Source organism: Stigmatopora nigra, chromosome 4, assembly GCF_051989575.1.
Source record: "Stigmatopora nigra isolate UIUO_SnigA chromosome 4, RoL_Snig_1.1, whole genome shotgun sequence".
NCBI lineage: Eukaryota > Metazoa > Chordata > Actinopteri > Syngnathiformes > Syngnathidae > Stigmatopora > Stigmatopora nigra.
Window position 1 is genome coordinate 10,014,354 of NC_135511.1, and position 25,002 is coordinate 10,039,355.

Below are 25,002 nucleotides of genomic sequence, written 5' to 3' on the forward strand. Positions count from 1 at the left end.
GTTTCATGAATGATAATTTGGCACGAAATGAGTATTTTTAATTAGTTTTTCATGATGAAAACAATCTTTTTATAAACCATAACAGTTTAACAAACATAGGCAACTTCCAATTGGTGGTTAAGGTCAAAGATGGTTATCAAGGAAGCATTTTTTTCTTTTTTTGAGGGGGTTTGCCTAGAAGGCAAGGTCAGCACATGATTCATGAGTCCTTGAGGACTTTAAAAAAAAATCCAACACTATCCGACTTTTTCTAGATCCATCCCAACACTTTTTTCCCTTATTTATTTTCCAAAGCCAAAGAAAAATACCTGCAAGCATGTCTTACCCACAAATCCTATGAGTATACCTCTGCTACTGATCAAACGTAAAAAAAACCAAGCCAAAGGGATGTTGAGGGACGAGTGAGATTTGAAACAAAAACAAAGTGAACCTCAAGGAGGTCAAAACTAGCATGCTAGAGGCAAATTGAAGAAATGCAAAGGTCCCTTGGGTATCAAAAGGATGCTATGGGAAGGGGATATTTGTTCTTTCCTTATATAATTGATTGTATACTCCATAATAATGACCAGAACCAGGCTAAATTATAACATGAAAATGGCATTGCAGAGTATCATCTATGCTGATGTTAAAAAAAATTCCCATAATGAACTTTCAATTGAACTTATGCTCCATAATGAGCATATTGCTCCTCGGCAAGAAACCAGAGAAGGTTCTCCTTCACTTTATCTTAACCATGGGAGAAACTTTGGCACCCACAATTTCTTCAAGTGATTTCTGGCACATGTTCATTTATACACATAACACTGACTCCAGTCTGTTGAACAGAAGGCAGCTTTAAAGAAAAGTGACCCAATAGCAAGGCCACGTTGCTAATGAGTCGCTGTAAACTCTAGTCCTTAAATAAAGGTAGGCACGTGTCACTCACTTTGCCTTGGATTTGACCCATCAGATGCTCTTGTCAGGTGCAATTGTCGTTATTGTCCTCTCCATGTCTGCTGCAGCTGATTGAGGCGTTCAAAGGCCCTCTGGGTGATGTTAAGAGCCGCATTGACCTTCCTCAGGCCGGGCTCTCCAATCAGTGACAGACCGCACAGGCCCAAATAAGCATGCAGAGGGTCTGGGGGTGAGAGAAATGGAAGGTTGACAGCAGTCAGTATGGAAGATAATGAATAAGAGGCAAGGGGGGGAGAAAATAGGTCAGGTACGGTCAACATGTACTGTAGCCAATAGGGAACATCTGCTTGTGTCGTGTCACTAGGCCAAATCAGTTAACAGAGCTAAACTAGGTAGATCTGGTGTTAGACCGAGTTCCCAGTTGAATTAAAAACAAATGAGTTCTCACACTCTCTTTTGAACTATACTAATAGATAAACACTGGCTTTCGATTTTCTTCCTCTCAGACCTCAGATAATCTGTTAGCACCATCTGTTAATAACCCTGGTGCCTTTGCTTAGTACATTGATCTAAAGGCGGAATGGGCCAACAAGGTCTGTACACTGGTTTAACAACTAAAGAGTGTCATGCTTTATTAACTTAATGAAACAACAGTCTGACCTCCCATTACACACCCAAAAAGGGGCAGGCTTCTATTGTTGTTGGCCTGATCCTTTGAGTTCACATAAATAATTCAAAAGAGGTAGCTGTTGACCTTGGTCCTCTGGGATCTGAGTAGAAGCTTCCCAGGCCCGTAAATGGGCTGGTAATTGAATTATAATGAAATAACAGATGATTGGAAGGCAGCATTAGAATCAATCAGTGCCTCAGTCAGAATTTATGCCTCCCTGCCACAAGATGAGCCCACTGGACCAGCAACTGTCACCGAAGCAATAAAATATACCAAGGTTTCCCAACAATCAAACAAAATATAGATAAAAATCTTTAAGCTGACATAACAATGTGAATGAATCATTCTTTGCTATCATGAGGCTAAAATAAGTCAACATCTATGAAAAATAATAGGAACAGGAAATTGTTTACATGACTGTTTTGTCGCATTGGCCTTTGTAATGTGAGTATTTCCTTTTCTGGCTGCATCAATTCAACATACAAGGACACAAAGAAATGCAAGCCTGTGCCGATCAAAGTGTTGGATTACATTATCTTATTTCCAAAGGAAACATGTAGACAAAGGCCAGGAGTTTTTGTTCAACTGATACCATTACTGCACAATCACATACCTGGATGGCTGTCTGGCCACTTTGCAAAACCACCAACCAGACGGTCCTGCGTTGATAGAATGAAGGCCCTGTTCCTGTCAAAGTTGGTATACTGGAACACATCTAGTAACTAAAAAAAAAAACACAGAACAATAGGCAGGAAGTACTTAATTGTATACAAGAAAGACGGCTAACACATTGTCCATATGGATTTCTATTCAAACAAAGCCATTTCACCTCTGGCACAGTTGTGACCTAAATATCTACATTAGCTACATTGGCTTTATGGTGCCTTGATGCATCTGAGGCTTACTCATCACCATTTTTAAGTTGAGAACATGTTTATTTTTGGATCATACGCGTACCGCTGGCATAATAATGACCTACATGCATAAAGAGCAGAACAAACACAAGTGGCAGAATTTGGTTTAAAAAAAATTTCAGTAGATATAGCCAAAGAGGTAAACATAATCTGAACATACAATTAGAGAAATTACTTTTTGCTTTCATAATTGTTTGGATGAATTTAGATACAATGAGATGATCAGAGTGGTCAAGTTTTTTTTGTTTTTAATCAGTAAAAAATGTGTTCCGTTAACATTCGGGTAATTGGATGAATAAAATAAAGAGCCATATATATATGAAAAACATACCTAATATGTACACCTCTACCTATAACGTACCTCTAGCGTTGCGCCCACCCAAAAGGAGTAGCAAGTATCAACTGGCTTGTTGGGGCGCCCATGGAAGCCGCTCTGTTGCCTCATGATGCACCAGCGGCGTATCCGGTCCAATTCACGCTGACTCAGTGCCTCCTCCACTCGACCCATCAGACACAAGGAAGCAATGGCACAGTACGTCCATCCACCTTTGGACATCAAAAGAGATGTAGGCACAATAAGTCAAAGAAATATATCTTCCATTATGTGTATTAGAAGAGGTGAAAGCGCAAATAAGCCCCACATGAAGCCTACATTGAACCTTAGAGACCAAAGTTAACATTGGAATAGACGATTTACTCACCATGTGATTCTCGGCCAGCTCCCTGACCAAAACCGCTATCGTAGGACTGGAATTGAGAAAAAGAAAACATTGAATGAAAGATTCATTCAGACTCATTTTGCCAATGTACAGTATTTGCACCTTTATTAGTGCATATAATAAAATGTTTATTTTTGTTGAGGATTGCCCATACTGTTACATTTTTTAAATATTCATTAAACATTTTTACAAATTTACTACCTTGTAAAAATCCATAAATGTTTGCCTTCCACCAAAATGATTATTTTATATTAATATAAGTTGCTTGTAAAACTCAAGTGTTTCTTGGAAGATTGCCATTATTTTAAAGGTGTGTTCTCATTCAAATTTACAGCTGGAATGTCAGACCATTAATAGCATTTTCACTTTCACTGACTACACAGTAGTAGACACGACTTCTCGTCTACATACCAGGCTGCCTCGAATGTATTCAATGGCCTTTTGGATGTCCATGCCCGACCAATCATCCAGCATGTAACAAATACTGGCTGCACAGTAGATAAAGCGGATGTCATTTTCACTGCCTTCAGGCACGGCATAAAAACTGCAAAGAAGGCATATTTGAAGAAAAAAAAGTCTGTTAATGTTAAAAATGGCGTGCATTGACCTATTTTTCTAGTTGCCCAACTCAAGTTCTTACATTTTTTCCACTCCCTTCCCAAAAGCCCCAAATCCCTAACTTCAGGTATGCATGTGTACCAACCTGCCATCATCCAGCTGCAGGGCCCTAAGACCGGCCAGACAGGCCTGCTTGTTGACTCGACTAAAGTCATCTCCGAGTATGAGTAGAGAGCACAGTCCCGTGTAGGTCATCGCCACGTGGCCGCTATCGTACGGATGCAGCACCCCCGGGCCCTTGATAAAATGATATGGTATTAGAGATGACGATTGAAGTGAGTACCAGAAGTACTAAATCACTGTAATAATAGAGTAGACATTACGCATCAAATATGCATTAGATGACCAAAGACTGAATAAAGCCTGTCAAAATGAGGGACGGAGCCTGTTTATCCATGCTGGCCACTTGAATTATTGTTTATATTGATTGCAACCAAAATTACCTTGGTGCTGTAAGGAATTCCAATGTGTGATGATCCTCGAAAGCCACAACGACTGAGGTTGGATTCTAGGGAAAATACATACAAGAGAAATCAAACATCAAATCATTGTGCATTGTAAAAGCCAAATCCTGCAGCAAACACGGGTCAGGGTGTGCATTGCTGCCATCTGCTGACAATCACGTGTTATGTCACATGGAGGAAGTTTTTTTTTAAGTTCCTTTTTGCTCTCCAATTCTGAACTGTAATCATCTTTGCATGTTAAATGTATTATGAAAACACTACGGGAGTGTGATTAACTCACGATCTTCTGTGGGTAGAACCTGCAATGAGTAGATCCACTCGATCATTACGTTGCTGTCAATGACATCCAGAGCATCAAGTACATCGAGCCCGGACAGGGCGAAAAATATAATAGTCAACCTGGAAGGGAGATTGCAAATCATTACATTGAAGACCATCATCGAAATATCTAAAGAGTTGAATACATTTTATTGAACATTTATCAGGTGGTATGTTCATCTGGGGAAAGCTGTCCAAAACTTGGATCAACTTCATGGCAGTAGCTCAAAGTAACTTTGCAGTCATGTTATAATAAAATAAAAATGAATGCAACTGTCAGATGGATTGTTGGGATAACAAGTTCCTGTTGCTGTGTCTGCTGTCATAAACTTCACTAGCTGCTGTGAGCACGCATGCTAACTAGCACAGGAGATTCCCTTATTTTCTATACAAATAAGTCTTTCAATGCAAAGCCCCACGCTTTTTTTCATAGCTCACCTCGTGGTCTCAAGGGAGGCGTATCTCTCAGGTAAAACCTGTAGAGTCCTCTGGAAAAAACGTATGTGCCTGTCTCTGAGGAAGTCGAGTTGCTCCAGCTCCTCAGAGAGGTTCTCTTCTTCCGCCATCTTTGATTTCAGCTTTACGCCCGTGCAAATGTTGTTTAATTCCGGTGTGTCCATCAGTGTCAAAATAAAAGTTTGTAGAAGCAAGCACTGTGTATTGAGTTTCAAAATAAAAGTAGCTTACAGTAAAGTGGGATTTTTGGCCAGAATATGAATCAACATGAGGTATTCACTCATTCAATCCAAACACTTTACTTTAATCAGGTCAATTTGAGTGAGTAATACAAACACAAAATGTTGAATCATGTATCAAAGAAATACAGTGATGAAAGGTGATCCTTCATAGTCCCAGACTTCGGCTTGTAACAGGTCTAAAAGTGAAAAAATGTATACATATATATATGAAAAAAGGTCGAGATCAATACAACTGACATTTACGGATCTAAAGTGTAAAATTGTATTAACGAAGTAAGTAGTCTTGCAAGAACAATCAGCATAATGCACATCAACGTGATTAAAAACAACAAACCTGTGAGACATATAACGCAGTGGTCCTCCTCGAGAAGGTGCACTTTTCAGACGCTCCTCCCAACCTTTGGTGGGCTGGGACAACCTAGCTGGGTCTCTGCCAATATGACCATCAACCTGCACCGGAAAACAAAATATAATTAAAAGGGAATTTGTTGTTGTTTATTTTTTGCAGTGGTCACCTTCTCTTTCAGTTTCGCCAAAATCCTCTCCTGATGCTCCTTTTCCTCTTTTTGCCTCAGCAGCTTCTCCTGATTCCTGGCCTGCAGTTGCTTGAGATCCTATCATCCATAAGAAATGGACCAAGACTGAAATTAATAACCAACCATTTCAAAATAAAATTATTGTAAATGAACATTACCACCCAGTCTAAACACTTTTTGTATATAATGTAAATAATTTACCCAAACAAATCTGTGTTAGGTACCCGTTTAATCATGTAGCTGACATTTTTTGTCCTCCCCTTTCTTTTCCTAGTCATTTTGCTGTCCTCCTGGTCTTCGTTTGTCCCCTTGGCCTGCTGAAAAAGATGCTCCTTCTAATTAGTTTCAGCATTATATACAAGAAGCTTCACCATGGTCACCTGGGCCATTCTTTTCTGGATCTCTTCTGCTCGTTTCTGCTCCTCTTTCTTTCTCTTGACTTCCTTCCATTCGTCCAGTTGCTGAGCCACCATCTTTTTCTTTTCTTCCCTTTTAGAAAACATCACACCGCAACCTATGAGATATGTATTGTTTTTATCTGTCATTATTTGTTCTTTCACTTACGTTTTCTGCTGGCACTTGGCACGCTTTTCCTTCTTTTTAGCGTCTAAGACTTCTATCTGCTTCTCTATGTGCATTTTGGATTCCAGTTGCTTCCTGCTCTTCCACCTTTGGATCGCCTTCATGTTAAAAGCACACAGTGGTGACATTTTTTTGTCGTTTCTACGTCATTTTACCGTTGTCCAATCCCATTTTGTGATTACCTCTCTCTTCTTGCCTTGCAGATAAAGAAGCTCTTGATACCATTGTTTATGTTTTGCCACTTCTTCTGGACTTTTATTAGACAGATACAGTTTGGCGCCTTTCTTGAAGCCTGCTTGCCCGTTGTACATTGTCCACGCCTATGAATTAAGCAGACAACTTATCATTGATGCAATTAAAGTGGGACAAATGTGAATAGTGAATTTAGTTTACTTTGAGGAAAGCCTGGTGGTCGAATTCGTCCCAACCACCGCAGATGCCTCCCGTATTCTGAAGGAAAGCTTCCAGAGCCTGAACCTCGATGGGGAGGTCACGGTCCAAAGCTTTACTTTGCTGCAAAAGACAAGACAAGAGCTCAACGGAATTAGACACAGAAGGATACGGAGGAAAAGGGAGGCAACCTTAACAGCAGGAACATGAGAGTCGGATTTGCTGTGAAGATCCCAGTTTTCAATTTTCATTTTATAGGCAGCCATCTCCTGTGAGCAGATCTTTTCTTCCTTTAAAAGTTCTCCAATACTAAGAGAGGAAACAGATTAAGTAACGATACAATTTAAATCTTATGTATATTTTCAAGTACTTTTTTTAATATGCTTAAATCTTAAGAGAACACAGGCTGTTTTTTGGGGGGGGGCATTGTTTGATCAAGAAGACCATGTTGGGGTAAAATATCAAAAGTTCAGAAGTATTTTACTTTAAGCGCTGCACTTCTTTCAACTCGTTGATTGAAAATTCCACCTGGGACATGATCTCCTTCAGCTTCTCAATCTCTGTAAAATAAACAACAATTACAGTAATCTTCTATTCTAACTTTAGACCAAAAAGTGGTGATAAAACAGGGCATAAAAATATCAGCAATGTCAACCGTTTAATATAAATAACATAAAATGCTTAAAGTATGTTAGGGTTTTTGTACTTGCATACTACAAAATAGATTATCTTCACCTTTGGAGGGTATTCTCTCATAGTCATATTTGAGCATTGACTCTTAGTAAAGTGTTAAATGGCCTGACTTACTCTCTGTAGTTGGATTAATGTTTATTAAATGTTCCTGGAATTGCTTGACGCCTTTCTGAATCTTGGACAAGCGCTTACGAAGTTGGCTCTCTAAAGGAGGAAACACAATCAAGTCATGAAAAGGACCCGGAGGTCAAATTAACATGGCAACAAAAGTCTGACCCACTTTCTGCACTTCTTTGTCCCCCAAGTGTTTTCTCATATTCATCTAGCTCAGTCGCCATGTCTTTCCATCCATTTCTCCTGCATTGAGCACTCAGTGACCTCTCTTTTTCCAGCTTCTCAACTCTGCGGATGAAAGCACATGAAAAAGACATTATTCCACTGGATTATATTGACTATAACATTTATCCCAAAACTTCTCTTAAAGTCAAACTATATTATTTGTCAGCAGATTACATCACTTGAACAAAAGCTTGAGAATATGAAGTTCACAAAAATTGAAAATATATATGTATACTACATATTTTTCGTATCATTCAATTTACAGTCTTCTGGTGCTTTCGGCTTCCTTGAGAAACTCCGTGGCTCTTTGTCTGGACTCTTTCTGGTCAACATCTTCCTTGGTAGAGGGTAAAGGTGGAGGGTCCGATTCCTTCTCCTGCAACAAATGAAACACCATTGCAGCCCATTAACGAACATGTTTAAAAATGCGTACAAAACTAAATCAATTTTTCTACTTCAATAAATATTTTGATAATATTATTTGATGAATTGTGCACCTGCATATTGAAACAATTTATAACACATGTTTATAATATTGTCCAAAAGAATAACATTTTCATGACTAATCAATGAACTAACTTGAACTTTGCATCATGATGATGATAATGATGATGATGGTATCATCATCAGCAGCAGCATCTTCATCAGCATCAACAGCATCAGCATCATCAGCATCAGCATCACCATCATCATCATCTTCACCCCACCACCACCATCATCATCATCATAATAGTCATAATCTGACGACAGTCTTCAAACAAAAGCAACGTCTGGCAACTGTACATTATTCTAAGTGCGTTTATGGCAGCCAATTATAAAACTACAAATATTAAACATTCGTCTTTTTAATAACTATTTTCAACTTAATAATTGGCAAGTTTTAATCTTATTACGAACGTTAACCGACTTGAGGACTCTTCTTAAAGAAATCCCATACTACGTGGTAGTTTCTATACCTCTCATTTCCTCCTAACCATTCATACATTTCAAACTAAATTTAAACTCGTATAGTGTCCTGCTTTATTTACACGTTCAAACGCCACAAATCGAAAGCAATAATGTCGAATAACAATTAAATTTTAGCTACCGTGTTTGTTGCCGTTGATTGTTGTGAGGCTGTTGCTAAGGTTGCCATGTTGCGAATAAATGGAGATCACGCCGGATTTCCTAACCAAAACCTCCAGCAGAGGGCGTTGCCTGCATAGTTTTGTGTGTGTGTATGGATGTGTGCAACATTAGGAAAAAATGTCTTGCTCAAGAAACATAAGATTGAATTGGATAAAATTAAAAAGGAGAAAAGGTAAATATCCCCAATAATTTAATTGAATTATGGAGAAATTAATTAATAAACAATTTCCCTAGTAATGCTCTTTATTTACCCTTAATGGGCAATGGAGAATAGTTCTGTATAATGGATACCAATGTGAAATTTCAATCATCAATTTACTTTGTTTGTTACCTTGGTCTAGGATCAATTCAAAACTAATACACACAAGAAAACTGCCAATATATAGAAAAATAGTCTCCCAAAGGCCAGGCACACACTCTAGTGTGCTGAAACGCCACGTAAAATTATGCTTAGGACTGAAAAACTAATAGAAATGATAACACTCCTTGTATGTGGTCAAGGATGAAAGTTACCATTACATGAGCATTTGCCACAAGAGGTAAAAGTTTGAACTTTCATACAAAAGCTGCTCTCAATATACTGCATTCAGTAGTGTGCCATTCTTGACCGCTTCTTAGCATTAATATCTCAAAATAACACAATAGGATTGGGGTACGCTCATATCATGCAACAGATGCCAAATCTGTCACGATGGTGTCTATTTTCTAAAAGAAAAGAAAAGAAACCAACTTTCACCTGCGACAGTATTCTTCTTTTTGCAGCAAGCTTTTTATGTATCATGGCCGGCAGCTATAATTACTGAGAAAAGTGACAGGCACTAAGTGTATTAATAGACACCAGATTCCATTATTGAGTGCGTCTATTGAGGATGTGGTGCCTCCCATGAGCATTGTCGTGCCGCTGCATATAGCTAATCCTCCTCCTCAAGGATGGGGATACGTACTTCCATTTCTTGTTCTTATCAAAATTTATAAGCGCCACCCGTTTTGAGGTTGTATTTTGAGACACATTAGCTGACAGCATGTACACTGAAATTCCCACTTTTGTCTTTCTATGTACACAACCTTACCTACCATTCTACCTATATCTTGATTGACCATGAATTCTGCATTATACAGGACAGTTATAAATTTAAATCCTTAATTATGCCTCCTGAAAAATGCAAGGTAAAAAAATACTGTCAAAAAAAATAAATTTCCTTCTCCAAAATACATTTATACTTTTCTGTGACACATCACTATACTATATATCATAGATCAATTGTTTGAAAATTTTCCGTACTATAAAACTAAATGAACGTTATCACACACTACCTACTCCCCTCCTCTGATATTTCTGTATTTTGTCCTTAAAAATGAATGCATACTATTATTGTTGCACACACGTGCACAGACACACCGACAAAGTGTTCTGACACTTGAGTGTGGCTGAAACTGAAGAGCGTGATAAAACATGATAGCGCACATGTTGGCCAAGCAGACCTGCAGCCTACCGACCTCATCATTTGTGTGTGTGAGTTTAAAGGGGCACATGAAGGCCTGCTTTCTCATTGCCCAAGTGTCAAACATATAGTGCTTTATCTGCTAGATGTCTGGGGTCTTCAAAAGTGTGTTTTCCCTCATTAGTGGTTTAGACTGTTAGTACTTCATTTAATTGCAAATCAAGGTATGTCACTGTATGTGGCTTAAAATATGCTGCTGAAACTCTTGTCTTTGTTTTACCTTTGCGAACACACATTACGTATTAACACCGACAAAACTGTAGTTGTAGTACAATCATACAACTATGACCAAGTGCATGTGGTTGTACAAAGAATACACACACTTTTAATCCTGGTATATTTACACCAAGTGCACGTGTTGTGGTTCAAATACACACATGTACACATGCTTGTAAGTAGTAGTATACATACTTATATTTTAGTATACTCAAATTCATGTACATGTAGTACAATTAAACAGAAACATGTGCATAGTACGATTGCACATACTTGTAGTACAAGTACAGGCAAGTATACCTACATGCAGTACAATTATATACTCCAATGTATAGTACTAATACATGTACTCTTTAAGATCAGGGGTCTCTGTTCTTTTTGTAAAGAAAAAACAAGTTACTATACATACTTTTAGTTGTGCGTTAAATAACACACTGGTTGTTGCTACACTACATTGTCTATAAGAGATTAAAGTAGCAGACAGAAAGAACAGTGGATTAAGGCTCGTGTTACAAAGCTGTCGCGAGGGTGCGAAACAACAAAGCTGATTGTAGATCTGCCAGCAGGTTTGTTTGTGTGTCCCAACTGGGCACAGCAGGGTGTGCAGGTGAAGTGTTGGAGACACTGCACCCCTGCGATCATGTGAAGAGACGCGACACCGGCGTCAGAGACGTGGTGACAAGCGCTGTTTCAGAGACAGATATTCTATTGCATTTAAATGCGCACCGGCTTGGGCTTGGCCATACACTCTCCCTTTCTCTTTACTTATGCCTACCTATTTTTGTATCTGTACAAATATATATAAATATTCATATATCCCAAATCCTTAAAGGTGGAGAATGACACAAACACACAAATTGTGCAAAAGGAAAGTCAAGGGTAAGAGCAATGTTTATTGAGAGCTGTCATTTGCAGAAGTGTCATGATCTCTTTGATGGACATCGGCAACTGGCTGGAACATCTAACTTGGTCTCCCTGGACACTGGATATGTGTGTGTTTGTGTGTGTGCGCAAGTGTGCTATCACTATGACAACCTGTTGAGTAAAACTAACCAAAGGCTCTCCACACCGTTTTTCAACAGTGGTGATTTAATGGACAAAAGCATATTTGTAATTCAAAAAAAAGAATAGAATAGGATATCAAACTTCAGTCTTTTCATGTTCTATTGTTCTCACATCTTCTCAATAAAGTTAGGAATGAACTGGAATCTAAATCAATTGATTTAGGTAAACCCTGAACTGGCTGGCAGTCAGTTGCAAGGTAAAAGTTGTTTTAAAGCCTTTTCATTGTCCATGTGCAATCTACTGCGGAATAAAAAGAAGATGCTGTGCCATTTTGCAGCTGAAAGGATGAGCAAGTGAATTGCCGTAACGACAAAATGGTTTAATTTGATAGCATATGCCATTCTTATGTCAGACACTGTAACCTTAATAAGGCGAGCAATTGTATTGTCTGGCGCCCTTAAGCACAGAATGACCACTCAGGATAATCACAAGACATATTCAGGCCGGAAAGTCTGGAGAGTTGGTCTGATCGTTATAGTATATTGAAGCCTTTTTTGGATCCAATCTTGCAATAATTTTATTATCAAAGAGGTATAGTAGTCTGATTCAACGTTTCAAAGATAATCATATTACTGACGTCATATTAACGCATGAATTGAAGCTTTGTGTTTTAGATATAATGGAACTAATAATGAAGTAAGTCACTTCAGGCATAAAGACAGCACAAGAGTATGTGACTGCTATCAAATAAATCGGAAAACCCTTTTGTTCCATTAATCTGGATTTAATTAAAACGGCTTCTAGGGTGTGCAAAATTATATCCAAATGGACAAGATGGTTGTTGTATGGTCAATCACAAATGGGAGTCTTTGGCTTACTCCACTCATGCTTTCTAAAGCGGTGACTCGATCAAATGTCTTCACTGCATGAGGGGCTTCCCTGTTAGGTAACGTTGGCGCTGGACAAACAGCAGACGTTAAATCCAACGCAGCTGCCGAGAGAAGCGACGACATCGAACGCAACTGTTGATTTGTTTTCTCGCGACAGCTCAAAAGGTCAACCACTTTGTATGACAGACCCAACTTGGAAATGAAGACGTTTATTTAAGAGATTCAACACTTGTCTTCACTTGTGTCTTTATTGCATGCCCTCATATCGCTTACAGTTAACTTAATGTGATCAAAGAGATCCAGAGAAATGACTGAAATTGGTTGGATGGGAAATGGCACTTTTGGCTTATACATTGTGTAACCATGACAACCAGAGTCAAGCTAATGTGTTGCAAAAAATAGCTTAAATCACCGAAACAAAATAAAATACAATTTTCAACTGTGTGACTGTAAATCAACAGGCGGCAGTCTTTCTTTAATGGCCAAATTCTCATTAATAGGTGTACCTAGTATCTATTTTACTGTATAGCCATTGATTATGACATTTTTAGTTTATGCCCACATCCCACGCCAAACAATCTGACACATAGCTGAACAGGTGACTCATTGGATCTGCCTACACTCCTTTTAGAATCCCGACCAGGTATTCCTCCTTTTTCCTGTCCATCTAATCGCCATGGACGTTGAACTTTCATCGCTGCGTTTTAATGCTGTTAGTCACAGCTGAAAATGTGGGCGCATAAAGAATAAAAAAATAAAGAGGAGTCACAGCCAGAAGCACAGGCGGTTATCACGTTGAAATTTATCACTTAGCATGGGCAATTTTCAATCAAAGTTCTTAAATTTCAATTTAATTGAATGCCTATTCATATCTGAACTCCGGTATTGACCAAAATAACAGAAGTTAAGTTGGTTCCAAACAAAATGTATGACTACCTGTTTGGTTTTGCACTTGGGTACGTATCTTTGGCCTTTTTACCCAAAATGAAGCCACTAAAGTGGAGGATTATCAAAAAATAATGTTTTTAATTATCAAACTATGGGCACCAGGCGGAGGACAGCCTTAGAATTGCAGGGTACAAGGAGACAAAAACCATTCAAGTTAACACTAGGGCCAATTTAGAGTGTTCAACCAGCTTACTCTGCTTATTTTTGATATAGCTAATTCTCTAACTATTTATAAACATTATGTTTTGACAGCTGACTCAAAAAGCAAAAGGACTTGACAAACAAATGCAATCACTCCCTCGTGCTGTCTAAAAATATACATCATATATAGACGTTGTTGGTAGGGACAAGTATGGACCATGCTCGAGACGGGTAACGGATCACATCTCATTGATCCGCATGTTAATACCCCGTGATATAGCTCTTATGTAACGTGTCACGTTTTTCCCCTCCGCATCCTCTTTCTTCATCCTGAGACAATTCTGTCCTTCCTATTTAACACTCAGCAGGTGCTCCCATCTGATTGGGTAAACGTGCCTATTCGAGATAATGACGAGACATTTGAGAAGGCTGAATGCAACTTTACAACGATTGAAACGATATTTTGTTGAAGGCACAAGTTGAAGTCAGTCATAGGAAACAACATTTGGTGATGGTTACTTTCAACATTTTATTTTTTCATGTAAATTGCTGAAAAAAAACATTGCTTGATTTTTTTTCTCATAGTTTTGAGAAAGAAAATGCGTATTTTGTAGTTTGGCAAAAACTGGCATAGTAAACTATGGAAGATTTGTAGTATTTGACAGCTTTGAAACACAAACCGGACTGATAAACTTTCTTGGGCGCCGTAGTTAAACACTGACGCACCCTTGTCTAACCTTGCAACCCACTCTCACCCTAAATGGTTTTACTTATGGTGTCTTAGTGTCCATATGCTTTTTATTTGGGGCTTTTTATTTGAGCCTATTTTTCCTTTCCTTTGAAGGGAGGGAGTGTGGGGGTGAAGGTTCGTTTCCCTCACCCAATGATGGGTATTTCGCCCTCTATTTCACACTCCCAGAGTACCCTCCAAAATGATCTGGCAGCCAACTCAGCCTGAATGGTGTGTTGCAAATCTAATGACAAATAAAACTGATCAAAAAATTCAGAAAGAACATTTAAAATGAAAAGATGATGTTGACACTTGGAATTTATAGACTTCTGTGAATTTGCTTCCAGAGATTTTTACAAGATTATGAGAAATCTCTGTGTAAATTGACCCGATGAGAGCAGACCTCTGGAGCGGGCTGGCATGTGTCTGTGCTTTTGCAATTCCCCCCACACGTGTGCAGAGTCAACAAACGCACACTTTGCACTCGCTCAAAATATCACCCAAGAGTTTGTCCAACTAGCTGATATGTTTCTTCAGATTTCATAAGGGAAAATAAAAGTGTGGGCCTCATTGGGGTATCTGTTTGTCTATGCTGAGCTATTAATACTTTTTTTTGCTTCAACGTGTGAAAGGGAACACCCCGAAAGCTCGGAGGTGCACATTCCGGCGGCTCCTTTTAAAAAATCCTCGATCCACGTTATTTTGCGTTTGTTAGTAATGAACTGGTCTTAATGAAAGAAGTGAAAAGAATTGCTGATCATTATACCATAGCCGAGCATTTGATCCCAGGGCTGTCCTCACCGTGTGGACATCGCATGTTCTCACCGGGCTTGCATGGGTTTTCTTCGGGTATTTCTTCCTAAATGCAGAGTAGGCTGGTTGAGCAATTTAAAATGCCCATTGGAGTAAGTGGGAATGGTTGTTCGCCTCCTTTGGCCCTTTGATTGGCTGGCCACCGATTTAGGGTGTCCCCCGCCTGGTGCCAGTGGTTAGCTGGGATAGGTTACAGCACCCCCTGCGACCCTTTGAGGATAAACGGTTCAGTAAATAAATGAATGATGTACCCATGGGTTTGCAAGTTGTTGTTTTTCCGCTGGAATGAAAATGATGAAGACTGTGCCTTTAAGGTGTTTCTTTATAGCATTTGTCTGGTGTGAGGGTCCCAGCAGGTACCCACACGTGGCAGGCTTAAAGTAGGCCATGTTCTGAACTGGGCATTATTCTGGACTAAATATAGGTGCAATGACACACGTGGATTGAGCTCAGATTAGTGGCAAAAGACCAGAAAAGGAAGATGCAAGTCAACTTCTTTGACCAGGTTTGGTCTCAACCATACCTAAAAAAAGTCTATAGTGCTCACCTATTGGGCGGGTGAAAATACAAACCATCAAACTACGGTGTAGACCATACACCCAGTCTGAGACCTCGCCGGTTTAGTCATGTCTAGTTTTTTTTTTTTTGGGAGGAAGCGCCCTTTTTATTTCAGCTTCGACAGTGTACACAGTATGTGTTGCCATACGTAAGCCAGGGAAAAAGGAGCTTCTGCAACTACTACATGAGGCAGAAAATTGGCCTTTGGACTTTGCCCTGTCGTCAGCGCATTCCGCAAAGATTTTGATTCGACCATGTGCGTCTAAAACAAAGCGGATTTACGTTATCATGCGATAACGAGTTTGTGTTTTGATGAGTCACTCAGTTCACAGCTGACTGAAAATGAATCAGAACTACGTAACCTTTTTCAAGGTTTATTTATATAACAGATCAAGACCGGCCATGTGACGTAAAATTTTAGTCAAGAAAGGGTAATTATTGAAAGCGGCTATGGGGAGTTAGTGCAGAAAATAGGCAGCTTTTGGCTACTGGCCTCTCTTATAGCAAAGAGTCAGTCCAACGTGCCACACAAACAAGCTATAAATCATCAGTATGTTTTTATTTTGGCCACTTCTAGGAACTAAACCGACACACAGTGATGAAGCCATGTGATCCTTAAAGGTTAAAGGTCAGTGTATGGGAGGAGAGTAAACGCAGGGTGTTTTACACAATGTAACGCATTAGGTGCTCATTCATAGAACCAACGCCACTGAAATGTTATGCTTTTTCTTTTTAATGGATTTTGTATGTTTTAAACAACTTTCAAGATTTTTTCCCCCTTAATCTATGTTCATTTAGTGTCTTAATGTATTCTTCCTCATTGGTTTTACTTGAGGACATCATAGCATATTGCCATCGGAAGTTATGACAAAATCATCCTTTTGGCCAATTTATCTAATGTAGGTATTCTATTTCAATTAGCGGTGTACAAATAATTGAAGGAAAAGGTGAACACAATAACCGCAGCACAGAAGCATAAACAAGTGCAACATGGATTTATTGTCAAACGGATTTGTTAAAATGTGAATTGAGTCTTAATCTCTGCTGTCAATAAAGTGCTGATACAGACCAAGTTGCTCCCGGGAGTTGTACTTTTTTTCTTTCTGTAAGAAAACTAGGGAAATAATGAATGTGTTGCAAAATCTTACAAATGATGAAAAAAAGCCCTTTTTTTCTCTCTGCTCTCCAAAAACAACAAAATTATATATAAAAAAAGCGAGAATGTGCAAACGTGATCAGTCCCAAGGCTATTGTTGGGAATTGAAAAACGCAGCGGCCATTATGGAACGCTGTCATCCGAAGGTGGCCATTTAGTGATCAGAAAAAAATTGGAAGTCCTGACGGCAGCGATGAGGTAAACACATATGAGGGATATTGCACAGACAAGTGAATGAAAAACAGTCTCTTTCCAACAGCCTAGCCTGTGCATAGTAGGAGGATAATAAAGCACTTATGGTGTTAGCAGACCCCCCTTTGTCAGCCAAGCTTTGTTAATATAAAGCTTTTTTATTTATTTTAATGACTTGTGTAGAATCCACACCAGCTTCTTAATAATGGTGGGGGGGAAAAAGCCGTGATGGTGAATGCTGTTGGCAACCATGTTGATGAAAAAAAGAAAAGACCTGAAGTCCCAGCAAATTGAAAATCTCTTAAGTTCAAATCTGTGTTAATAAATACCATTCAGGTGAAAATGCCAAAAAGTTTTTCCCTGAAGCAAAAAAAAGGATAAATCCATGTAATTGATCCAATCCTGTTTGTTCCATTCACTTTGTATTGAAACGGCAACTTTGTAAATAAAATTAAAAAAAAAACATCTATTTCCAATTATTATCTGTGGAGTTGCACGAAAGCCTCCAGTTTTTCTGGGATGTTCCCCTGATAGCGGAGACTGTGCTTGACGATGACCCGGGCGGCCAGGCACTGTAGCGTGGTGTGATTAATGGGTTGCACGACATTACGAGCCAGCTCTTTTTCGTCCAGGAGCTCGCAGGCCGTCTGCCTAAAGGAATTTGTGCTGTCAAAGTGAGAGCCGCCCGACACCAGCAGGTTCATGATGTCGGAGTGGCCATTGGAAGCGGCTATGTGGAGCGGGCTGGCCGACGGGAGAAAAACAAAACAATGGCATCAAACACGGTGCTAAGAAAATGACACAAATAAACACTTGGGACAGACCTGTTATCGTCGTCATCTCGACTGTTGACGTCGGCACCGCACTCCATCAGAATGGCGGTGACGGTGAGCGAGGGGAATTTGCAGACGGGGTAGCGGCCCACGCAGGTAGTGTTGCGGTCGGCGGCCAGGTGGAGCGGGCTGAAGCCGTTTTTGCCACGCGGCTGCATCTTAAGGAACCTGCTCACGAGAAACAAAAATATACACCTCAAGTTTGAGCAATTTTGAAACACCTCATTTGTACAGTGTTTATGGGTCAAAAGAGTTTTTGTTGAATAATAGAGCTTCCACTGTACCTATAGATGGTCTCTTTCTTGAAGTGGTCCTGCTCCATGGTGCAGGGCACCTTCTCCAGAAGACAGACAAGGTGCAGGATGATGGATAGTGCCTTGCTAAGCTGAGCGGGATCCGGTGGCAGTGAGCGCCTTTGGCGAACAGCCCGCTCAATCTCCAGCACGCTTTTGGAGAGGATACCCATGAGGTCCTCGAAGGAGACCGACGTGCCCAGTAGGCCTTTGGCGCGGTCTTGCAGCATGAATGAGAAGAGCTCGGCAAACGACAGCAAGCTGGATGCCGTCATAGGGCTGAGGGGGTCCAGGTTGCTCTGCTGCATGTCCAGGGCGTACTTCCAGAGGTTGATGCACCGCTCGAAATTCCCCGAGTCGGCGTAGACGGCACCGCGGTAGCGGATATAGTAGGACGTGTCCGGGTGCTGCGGGCCCAGGATTCGCTCACGGATGAGCAAAGCCTGCATGCGCATCTCGTCGGGGTCTGATATGAGCCCGTCCAGTTCCTCGCCGTTTGTAACCTGGGAAATGGACACTGGGCTTATTTCTTTTGTATGGGAGATGTTTTGAGGATATTGTTCGCTAGTAGATTCAACTCCAGCAATTAGTAAACACAGTGGTTCCACGAGTGGCCAAATAAATTTGCTCCAGAAGTTTTTTCGTAACTTGAACATTTTTGTTTAGTGCCATTTTATTTTTTTGCCAGTGTGGCATTGAGCACACTCAGAAAAGCTAAATCTCCTGGCATGCTATCCGTAGGCTTTCGATTCTCTGACTGTAGTAGCCAGCGCAGCACTAGAAAGCTACAATGTCATTATTTTTTCAATGACAATGTTGTCAATATCCTGACTTGCCCTTCTGCAGTACACTATAAATGCTGAATGGGAAATTTTGAGTTTTCAGTTGCTTGTGGCAGGAGTTTAATGACACACCATAAAATCAATCCTACATAACACTAATAACAGTGCTACACACCAACTTAACCACAACTGCTTCTTTTAAAAGACTCACCTCCCGGGCATAGTCGTAGGCCATGATCAACTGCTTGGGTTCAGGTTTATGGACCACACTATTGCTGTCCATATATCTCAAGTCCATTGCTTTCTTCCAGTATTTCAGGGCTCCCAACAGATCTCTCTTTTTGTCCACAAATGTGGCTCCCAGCAGCTCCAGGGCATCGATGCGCTCCTTATGGCTCGTCTAACAGAAACAGAACGTTCAAATTTCAACCTCTGGATAAGATATAAGAGCAGAGGAGCCCTGTCCTGGTAGGCGAGCCTCACCTGGTGGTGTGCGGTCAGGTAGTCGACAATGTTGGTGTGACCCGTGACACTAGCAGATAGGAGCGGCGTCATGCCATAGCCGTCTTGTTCCATGGCTGCCCGGTACTGCAACAACATCCGCATGATCTCTAGGCTACCTGACTCGGCGCAGTCGTGAAGCGCCGTGTTGCCTAAGAGAAGACCACAAATTCAAAACATTAGTCTAGTATAATAAAGGGTAATGGTTTTCTTTTAAGAACCACAGCAGTTGTCACCTTACCAAAAAGCTCACAAAATATATTGGGGAAAAACAAAGTACAAAGATTCAGAACCAAGACAGACAACTACTGTACTTGGAATTTCCCTCGTGATTTTTCTAAATTCGGGGTTAAGAATGATTTCACTTCACTAATATGAGAGTACAAATTGTCACAATGCTTTTCACATTGTATAAATTGTATTCAAATCTAAAATAGAGCCACAGAACTTAGTTATAGAGTAAACTGACTTTCTATATTGCATAGTTTAATACATTGTTTGAAACAAGATACTTCATGTTTACAAGACATGTCTTTGAGGGAAATTCTCAGGCTACCATGTCATTTCACAATAAGCATATTTGACTGCAGCTGGACAGGGATTTCTCAGACTTTGTATTCACCTCACATAGTGAGTAATGGTTGTTGCATGGCAGCCAAGTTGTGCTAACTGGTAAAACCTGGCAGGACAGGAATTTAAGCCTGTGGGGCATCCTGAGCAAGTCACAACAAGAACTACTGAGTGCACTGTACAATTATTATTCTTTCCACTCAATGTATTGACCCAAATTTGCTCACGTGGTATTGTACTCTATTAGTACTAACTAACTTATAAGAGTGCTTAGAAGGTTCATTTGTGTGTTCCAATCCCATAGGAAATAATAGGGGGTAATCAATTACAATTGCCAATGGACCACGGTAAAATGACTTTTTTTGAACAACTCAACCAGAAATACTAAAAGTTCTTCTTGGATATGACCCAAATACCAACAAGCGTCTGAGATAGTTTGTTTTTCAATGTACCAACATAAAAATAAGCGGGAGAATTTAAGGTTATGTGACGTAACTTGGATTGATTTCAACAATAATGCTATTAACAGACCAACTTTGAAAGAGTGCATTTGAGGATTAATGTCAACAAGCCTGCTTGAGATTTAGTGGTTGGGGATGTTCTCGAATAAACCAATGTCTGTGCGGTGAACTCTGCTTACGAGGCCAAAACAATCTCAAGATAGACAAAGGCCGCCTCGGAATGAGGGAGCACTTATTCCCGACAGTGTGATGATAAATGAACGTCATACCACACATGACTCAAATTACAGGATAACACTCCCAACGATGGTAGCAGGCCAATGCGATTTAGAATCAAATCAGACCCCTCCTCTTTGAGGATAGGCTAATGAGCTGCTCTTGGTGTAAATATATCATAATACTAAAGTGGATGTGTGGGTTCAGTGCGTTTTATATATGAAAAATATCCAGTAGATGCTGCTTATAGTCAGGAGTACTTTACTTTCTGGAAATTTTCCTATTAAAATACATCGTCTCCTTTACACTAAGACTTTGTCATTTCACATAAAATATTGAAATCCCTCTTTGGTAACATTCATTTTTCTAAAAAGTATAAAATGGAAGTCTTCGAATTTCAATTGTTTTAATTCACATCCAGTGTGATGAAACATATTGAATAGGCACAAACGTTCATGTCCAAATATATTATAGAGTATACTGAATCACCAACATGTGGTTCTGCATTTATGTTTTGTTTCCCTTTATCTTATCTTCAATATGAATCATAAAAGTACAAGTACTTGGCCCCATGTGGTACAGTATTTTTTAATGAGCAGCACTCTGTGCTCATTTTGGCTAATAACTGACTGTGGGCAAAAGTACCCACCATGTAAAAAAAAAAAAAAAGTGAAAATGATCAAAAACGTTCATTTTGCGATTGAGTAATACCTTGTTTTTTTGCGAATTGTGGGGACCAGAATGCCCCGCGAAGCGACAAACCGCAAAGAAGAGCAATCAGATCACAGGATAAATCCACTGCTATTGGTATTACTTTTTTGTCAATATCCATAGGGTGCCTGCGATGATGCGCAGCAAATCAGATCACAGGATAAATCCACTCTCCATAATTGTACTTGGATAACTGACTGTGGATTTGTATAAAGCCCACGTCATGTTTGTTATTCTGTGAAAAGTTCTTCTTTGCGACTACAAAACATTGTCACGGGCACAGTGAGTCTACAGTGGAAAAAAAGTTACACTTGCAACGTGCCCTCTTTCTACAGGAAAAGTGGTGAGAAGTAATTTCCGAGAAACACTACCAGTAGAACAATTAGGAGAAAAATAATCCATGCCACATGAGGGTAGGCCGCTCTGCAACCCTATCCTAAATTGGTCAACCATGTGAGTCCTAAAATATCCCATGGAAAACATCCAACTTTAAAGATTCCCGGATTTTGCCACCCTTAGCTGATGATAACCATGTAATTGTTTGTCAATAGTTCCTTGTCTTTTACAAAATGCAAAAGCAGTACCACCCATAAGTGAGTTGCTAACCGACATCTACGCTTGATACCTGTGCTGTTCTAAATAAAGTAATTAATCGCCAGTTTCTCATTTGCGTAGACAGATCTTATTCAGACACACCCAGACTCTTTCTTCCATAACCGTTGATTTTTGTTGGGCCAGTTGTGCGTACCATCATAAGTGAGATGCTAATAGACATCTATGCGTGATAACCTTATTGTTCAAAATAAAGTGATTAATTGCCAGTTTCTCATTTACGTAAACAGAGCTTATTCAGACACACCCAGCCTCATTCTTCCATGACTGTTCATTTTGGTTGGGTTAGTTGTGCAATTGCTTTTCCAATTGTTGTTCCAAATTGGGACACCTGCATGACCACAAAAAGGCACAGAAGTGAATTCAAGTGTTTTGGAGAGCAGACAGGGCCCCTATGGGCTATCCCCTTGTGAAGGGTCTACCCGACAGCAAATAGCTAATGTGTTGTGATCTGCTCCACAACTGTCAAGTGAAGTCAACAGGGATAGACTTGAGCGCTACCACCAGCCTGAAGAAAAAGAAACAGTTAAGAAAAAAAGGGTGATGTTTACAGTAGAATGCATCATTTTGTGGTTCTGGTGGGGTAACATGGTGCTAAATAACACATCGTCGCCTCCAAGCACACTGCCAGGTGGTCTCTATATCAGTCAATTTGTCATCATTTGAGCTAGGAGGCATTTTTTTTCAGTGTGATTTTAGCATCAGCAAAAATGTATACAAACTGGATGGACAAGGCAGATGATTGAAAAGGGGAGTGAGCTAGTCAATCTACTTGATAGTTTAAAAAGCATCTCCAAAACAGAGACAGAGGTGTGCAACACCCCTGATTTCTGGTCTTAAAAGTAAACACTGTACCTCTTTGTCCCTTTCAAAGATACTCAATAGCCTCTAACAAATAAACAAGGATGGCACATTTGGCCTTCAGGTTGCTCCACATTCAGTTTCAACTGAATTGAGTATTGACAATGTAGATTCCTAAAACACTGCTGGTGGCTGGTAGAGCATTTCAGTAAAATATCTTAATTATCTTTTCAAGCATGGTCACATAATTGTTTTAAGTCACTGTTTGAGAGTTGATTACATTACAACTTTGTCTCACATTTGGGGGCAAGTAACTCGAGGACCTGTGAAACGTAGTTCATTTATGATTATGAGAATTCAGGGCGTCCTCAGTTTGCTGGATCCACCTTTTGGGTACAAAAAGGTGATCAAGCAAATTCACCTTACCTTTAACACTCTTTCTGTTGACGTCAGCGCCTCTCTCCAACAGGTACTGAGCGATCTCCCTGTGTCCTTTGTAACAGGAGATCATAAGACACGTATGCCCATGCCTGTTGGCCACCTCCAGATCGGCCTTGTGCTCCACGAGGTACTTGACGATGTCCAGGTGACCGTCAAAGCAGGCTGCCCGGAGCGGCGTGGAGTTGGTCAGCGTCGTGCTGTTCACGGAGGCGCCGTGTCCGAGCAGTGACTGGACCACCTTAAGATGACCGGCGGCCGAAGCGGCCCATAGAGGCGGGGCTCCCTCGATGGTCTCCCCGTCGAAGTTGACCGATCCGCCGACCTCGACGGGCGCCCGGCAGCACTCAAGAAGATACTCCACCAGGTCCAGGTGGCCATAGCGAGAAGCCATGAGCAGCGGCGTGGCACCATTCGTCTTCTCGCCCATCAGCTTGGTCACCTCGCGTACATCTTTGTTCTCCAGGAGCTTTTCAAGCAAGCGTAGCTTTCCATCTCTGGCCGCGTTGAACACCGCCGTCTTTAAATCCATCTTGGACTTAAAGGAGATCGTTAGCAGTGGTGAAGGGGAAGGGGGAATCCCCGGGGATCCCCGTCAGAGTTGTGTGCTTGGAAGCAGGTGGAAGGAAGTGGAGTCTTTTGTTCGCAGCTTGACTCGATGAAGCAGCTGGATCTCAGTTGTTCGCTTAATAAACCGAACGCCGCTCCATCACCCGACGCATACTTCGATGCCGAATGGTTTATTTTTAACTCTTTGTCCCGGCAAGCCCAACTTCCTCAAACTAGCCAGCTAGCCCAACTAGCTTGGCCTTAGCCTAGCGTTGCCCGTCTCCGGCTCCCCTTACTGGTCTCTCTCTTAAAAAACTCACCGCGAGAAATGTTTCCAGCAGCCAGAAGCACGGCCTCCGTTCGAGCTTCTTCCCGATGCATTACTCATGTGATGCCCAGTATGGTATTCCCTCGAGGGCCGAGGAGTGAGAAAAGGGGAAATCCACCTCCAACACCGACCACAATAACAACAAGCGCCTTATCGTAACCTTCTCCGGAACACCCTCTCGACGTATTTCGCCACACTTTCACTCGACGAAGGGAAAACGAGTTGGTCAAGAAGTAAATCGGTCACGAGGGATCAACATAGAGCCGGACAAAGATCTCAGCCCGAAAAGAAGGGGGTGTTGACGTCGGTGAGGTAAACAGGGGAAGGTGGCAGTCCTCCCACGTCCTCGCCAGATGATCACGACTTTTGCCTGTGTCGAATCGCAGTACCGGGAACGGTGCTCCCCCTTTTCTCTACTCCGTCGTTTGATTGGCGTTCCGTGCTTCCAATGGCACCGAACTCAAAGCTTTTTTAGAACGAGAGTTGCGACACTCCCTTAAGGACCCATTGTGCGCTTTTACTTCCTGTCTAGGGAACCTCGAAAAGTTCCTAACATCTCTTCGACGGGGACGGGTATCGTGCCATTCATTTGAGTGCGTAATAAGTTCAATAAATGTTTAAATTTTAAATTATGCATATCTTATCAGATGCCCTGCTTGATGAATATGTCTAAAATTTCAAACGAATCGGGGTGGATTTGAAAACACTGGATTCTGTGGACGGATCTCGCGCATGTGATTGCATTGCCCTCTGCGGGACAAACGAAGCATAGCCAGGGAATTCATGTAGAGAA

The 25,002-nt window shown here is 40.7% G+C and overlaps 3 protein-coding genes across 4 annotated transcripts; all 3 read right to left on the reverse strand.

Annotated features, from left to right (window-relative positions):
• Positions 1-245: 245 nt before the first annotated feature.
• LOC144195871 (geranylgeranyl transferase type-1 subunit beta-like) lies at positions 246-5,183 on the reverse strand. Its single transcript, XM_077715732.1, has 9 exons — positions 5,036-5,183; positions 4,560-4,678; positions 4,259-4,323; positions 3,901-4,052; positions 3,609-3,741; positions 3,180-3,225; positions 2,840-3,024; positions 2,178-2,286; positions 246-1,117 (listed from the first exon to the last, which is right to left on the reverse strand). The coding sequence occupies exons 1-9, from the start codon at positions 5,161-5,163 to the stop codon at positions 975-977; spliced, it is 1,080 nt and encodes a 359-aa protein (XP_077571858.1). The 5' UTR covers positions 5,164-5,183; the 3' UTR covers positions 246-974.
• A 153-nt stretch (positions 5,184-5,336) lies between these two features.
• On the reverse strand, positions 5,337-8,971 carry LOC144195870 (coiled-coil domain-containing protein 112-like). Its single transcript, XM_077715731.1, has 14 exons — positions 8,923-8,971; positions 8,099-8,211; positions 7,777-7,898; positions 7,611-7,700; positions 7,288-7,363; positions 6,995-7,112; positions 6,807-6,926; positions 6,596-6,733; positions 6,396-6,511; positions 6,212-6,320; positions 6,056-6,148; positions 5,811-5,909; positions 5,630-5,745; positions 5,337-5,471 (listed from the first exon to the last, which is right to left on the reverse strand). The coding sequence occupies exons 1-14, from the start codon at positions 8,968-8,970 to the stop codon at positions 5,441-5,443; spliced, it is 1,389 nt and encodes a 462-aa protein (XP_077571857.1). The 5' UTR covers position 8,971; the 3' UTR covers positions 5,337-5,440.
• A 7,775-nt stretch (positions 8,972-16,746) lies between these two features.
• On the reverse strand, positions 16,747-24,713 carry LOC144195783 (protein fem-1 homolog C-like). Of its 2 annotated transcripts, none has more exons than XM_077715627.1 (6): positions 23,321-24,713; positions 19,506-19,675; positions 19,234-19,422; positions 18,232-18,743; positions 17,939-18,115; positions 16,747-17,858 (listed from the first exon to the last, which is right to left on the reverse strand). In XM_077715627.1, exons 1-6 carry the CDS (start codon positions 23,862-23,864, stop codon positions 17,594-17,596), a joined length of 1,857 nt encoding a protein of 618 aa, XP_077571753.1. In that variant the 5' UTR covers positions 23,865-24,713; the 3' UTR covers positions 16,747-17,593. The 2 variants fall into 2 exon arrangements, with proteins under 2 accessions (XP_077571753.1, XP_077571754.1); XM_077715628.1 differs by having other exon boundaries at positions 24,202-24,712.
• Between the last annotated feature and the right edge of the window lie 289 nt (positions 24,714-25,002).

What these genes read in the sequence shown, in the direction of transcription:
- LOC144195871 (XM_077715732.1), bottom strand. Translation starts at nt 5,163, where the DNA reads ATGGCGGAAGAAGAGAACCTCTCTGAGGAGCTGGAGCAACTCGACTTC. An exon ending in AGCTGGCCGAGAATCACATG is followed by an intron (nt 3,025 to 3,179) that starts GTGAGTAAATCG and finishes TGATGTCCAAAG; the next exon opens with GTGGATGGACGTACTGTGCC. An exon ending in GGGTGGGCGCAACGCTAGAG is followed by an intron (nt 2,287 to 2,839) that starts GTACGTTATAGG and finishes TTTTTTTTTTAG; the next exon opens with TTACTAGATGTGTTCCAGTA.
- LOC144195870 (XM_077715731.1), bottom strand. Translation starts at nt 8,970, where the DNA reads ATGGCAACCTTAGCAACAGCCTCACAACAATCAACGGCAACAAACACG. An exon ending in GCCGAAAGCACCAGAAGACT is followed by an intron (nt 7,899 to 8,098) that starts GTAAATTGAATG and finishes TTTCATCCGCAG; the next exon opens with AGTTGAGAAGCTGGAAAAAG. An exon ending in CATTAATCCAACTACAGAGA is followed by an intron (nt 7,364 to 7,610) that starts GTAAGTCAGGCC and finishes TTTATTTTACAG; the next exon opens with AGATTGAGAAGCTGAAGGAG.
- LOC144195783 (XM_077715627.1), bottom strand. Translation starts at nt 23,864, where the DNA reads ATGGATTTAAAGACGGCGGTGTTCAACGCGGCCAGAGATGGAAAGCTA. An exon ending in CAACAGAAAGAGTGTTAAAG is followed by an intron (nt 19,676 to 23,320) that starts GTAAGGTGAATT and finishes GTCTTCTCTTAG; the next exon opens with GCAACACGGCGCTTCACGAC. An exon ending in ACCTGACCGCACACCACCAG is followed by an intron (nt 19,423 to 19,505) that starts GTGAGGCTCGCC and finishes TGTTTCTGTTAG; the next exon opens with ACGAGCCATAAGGAGCGCAT.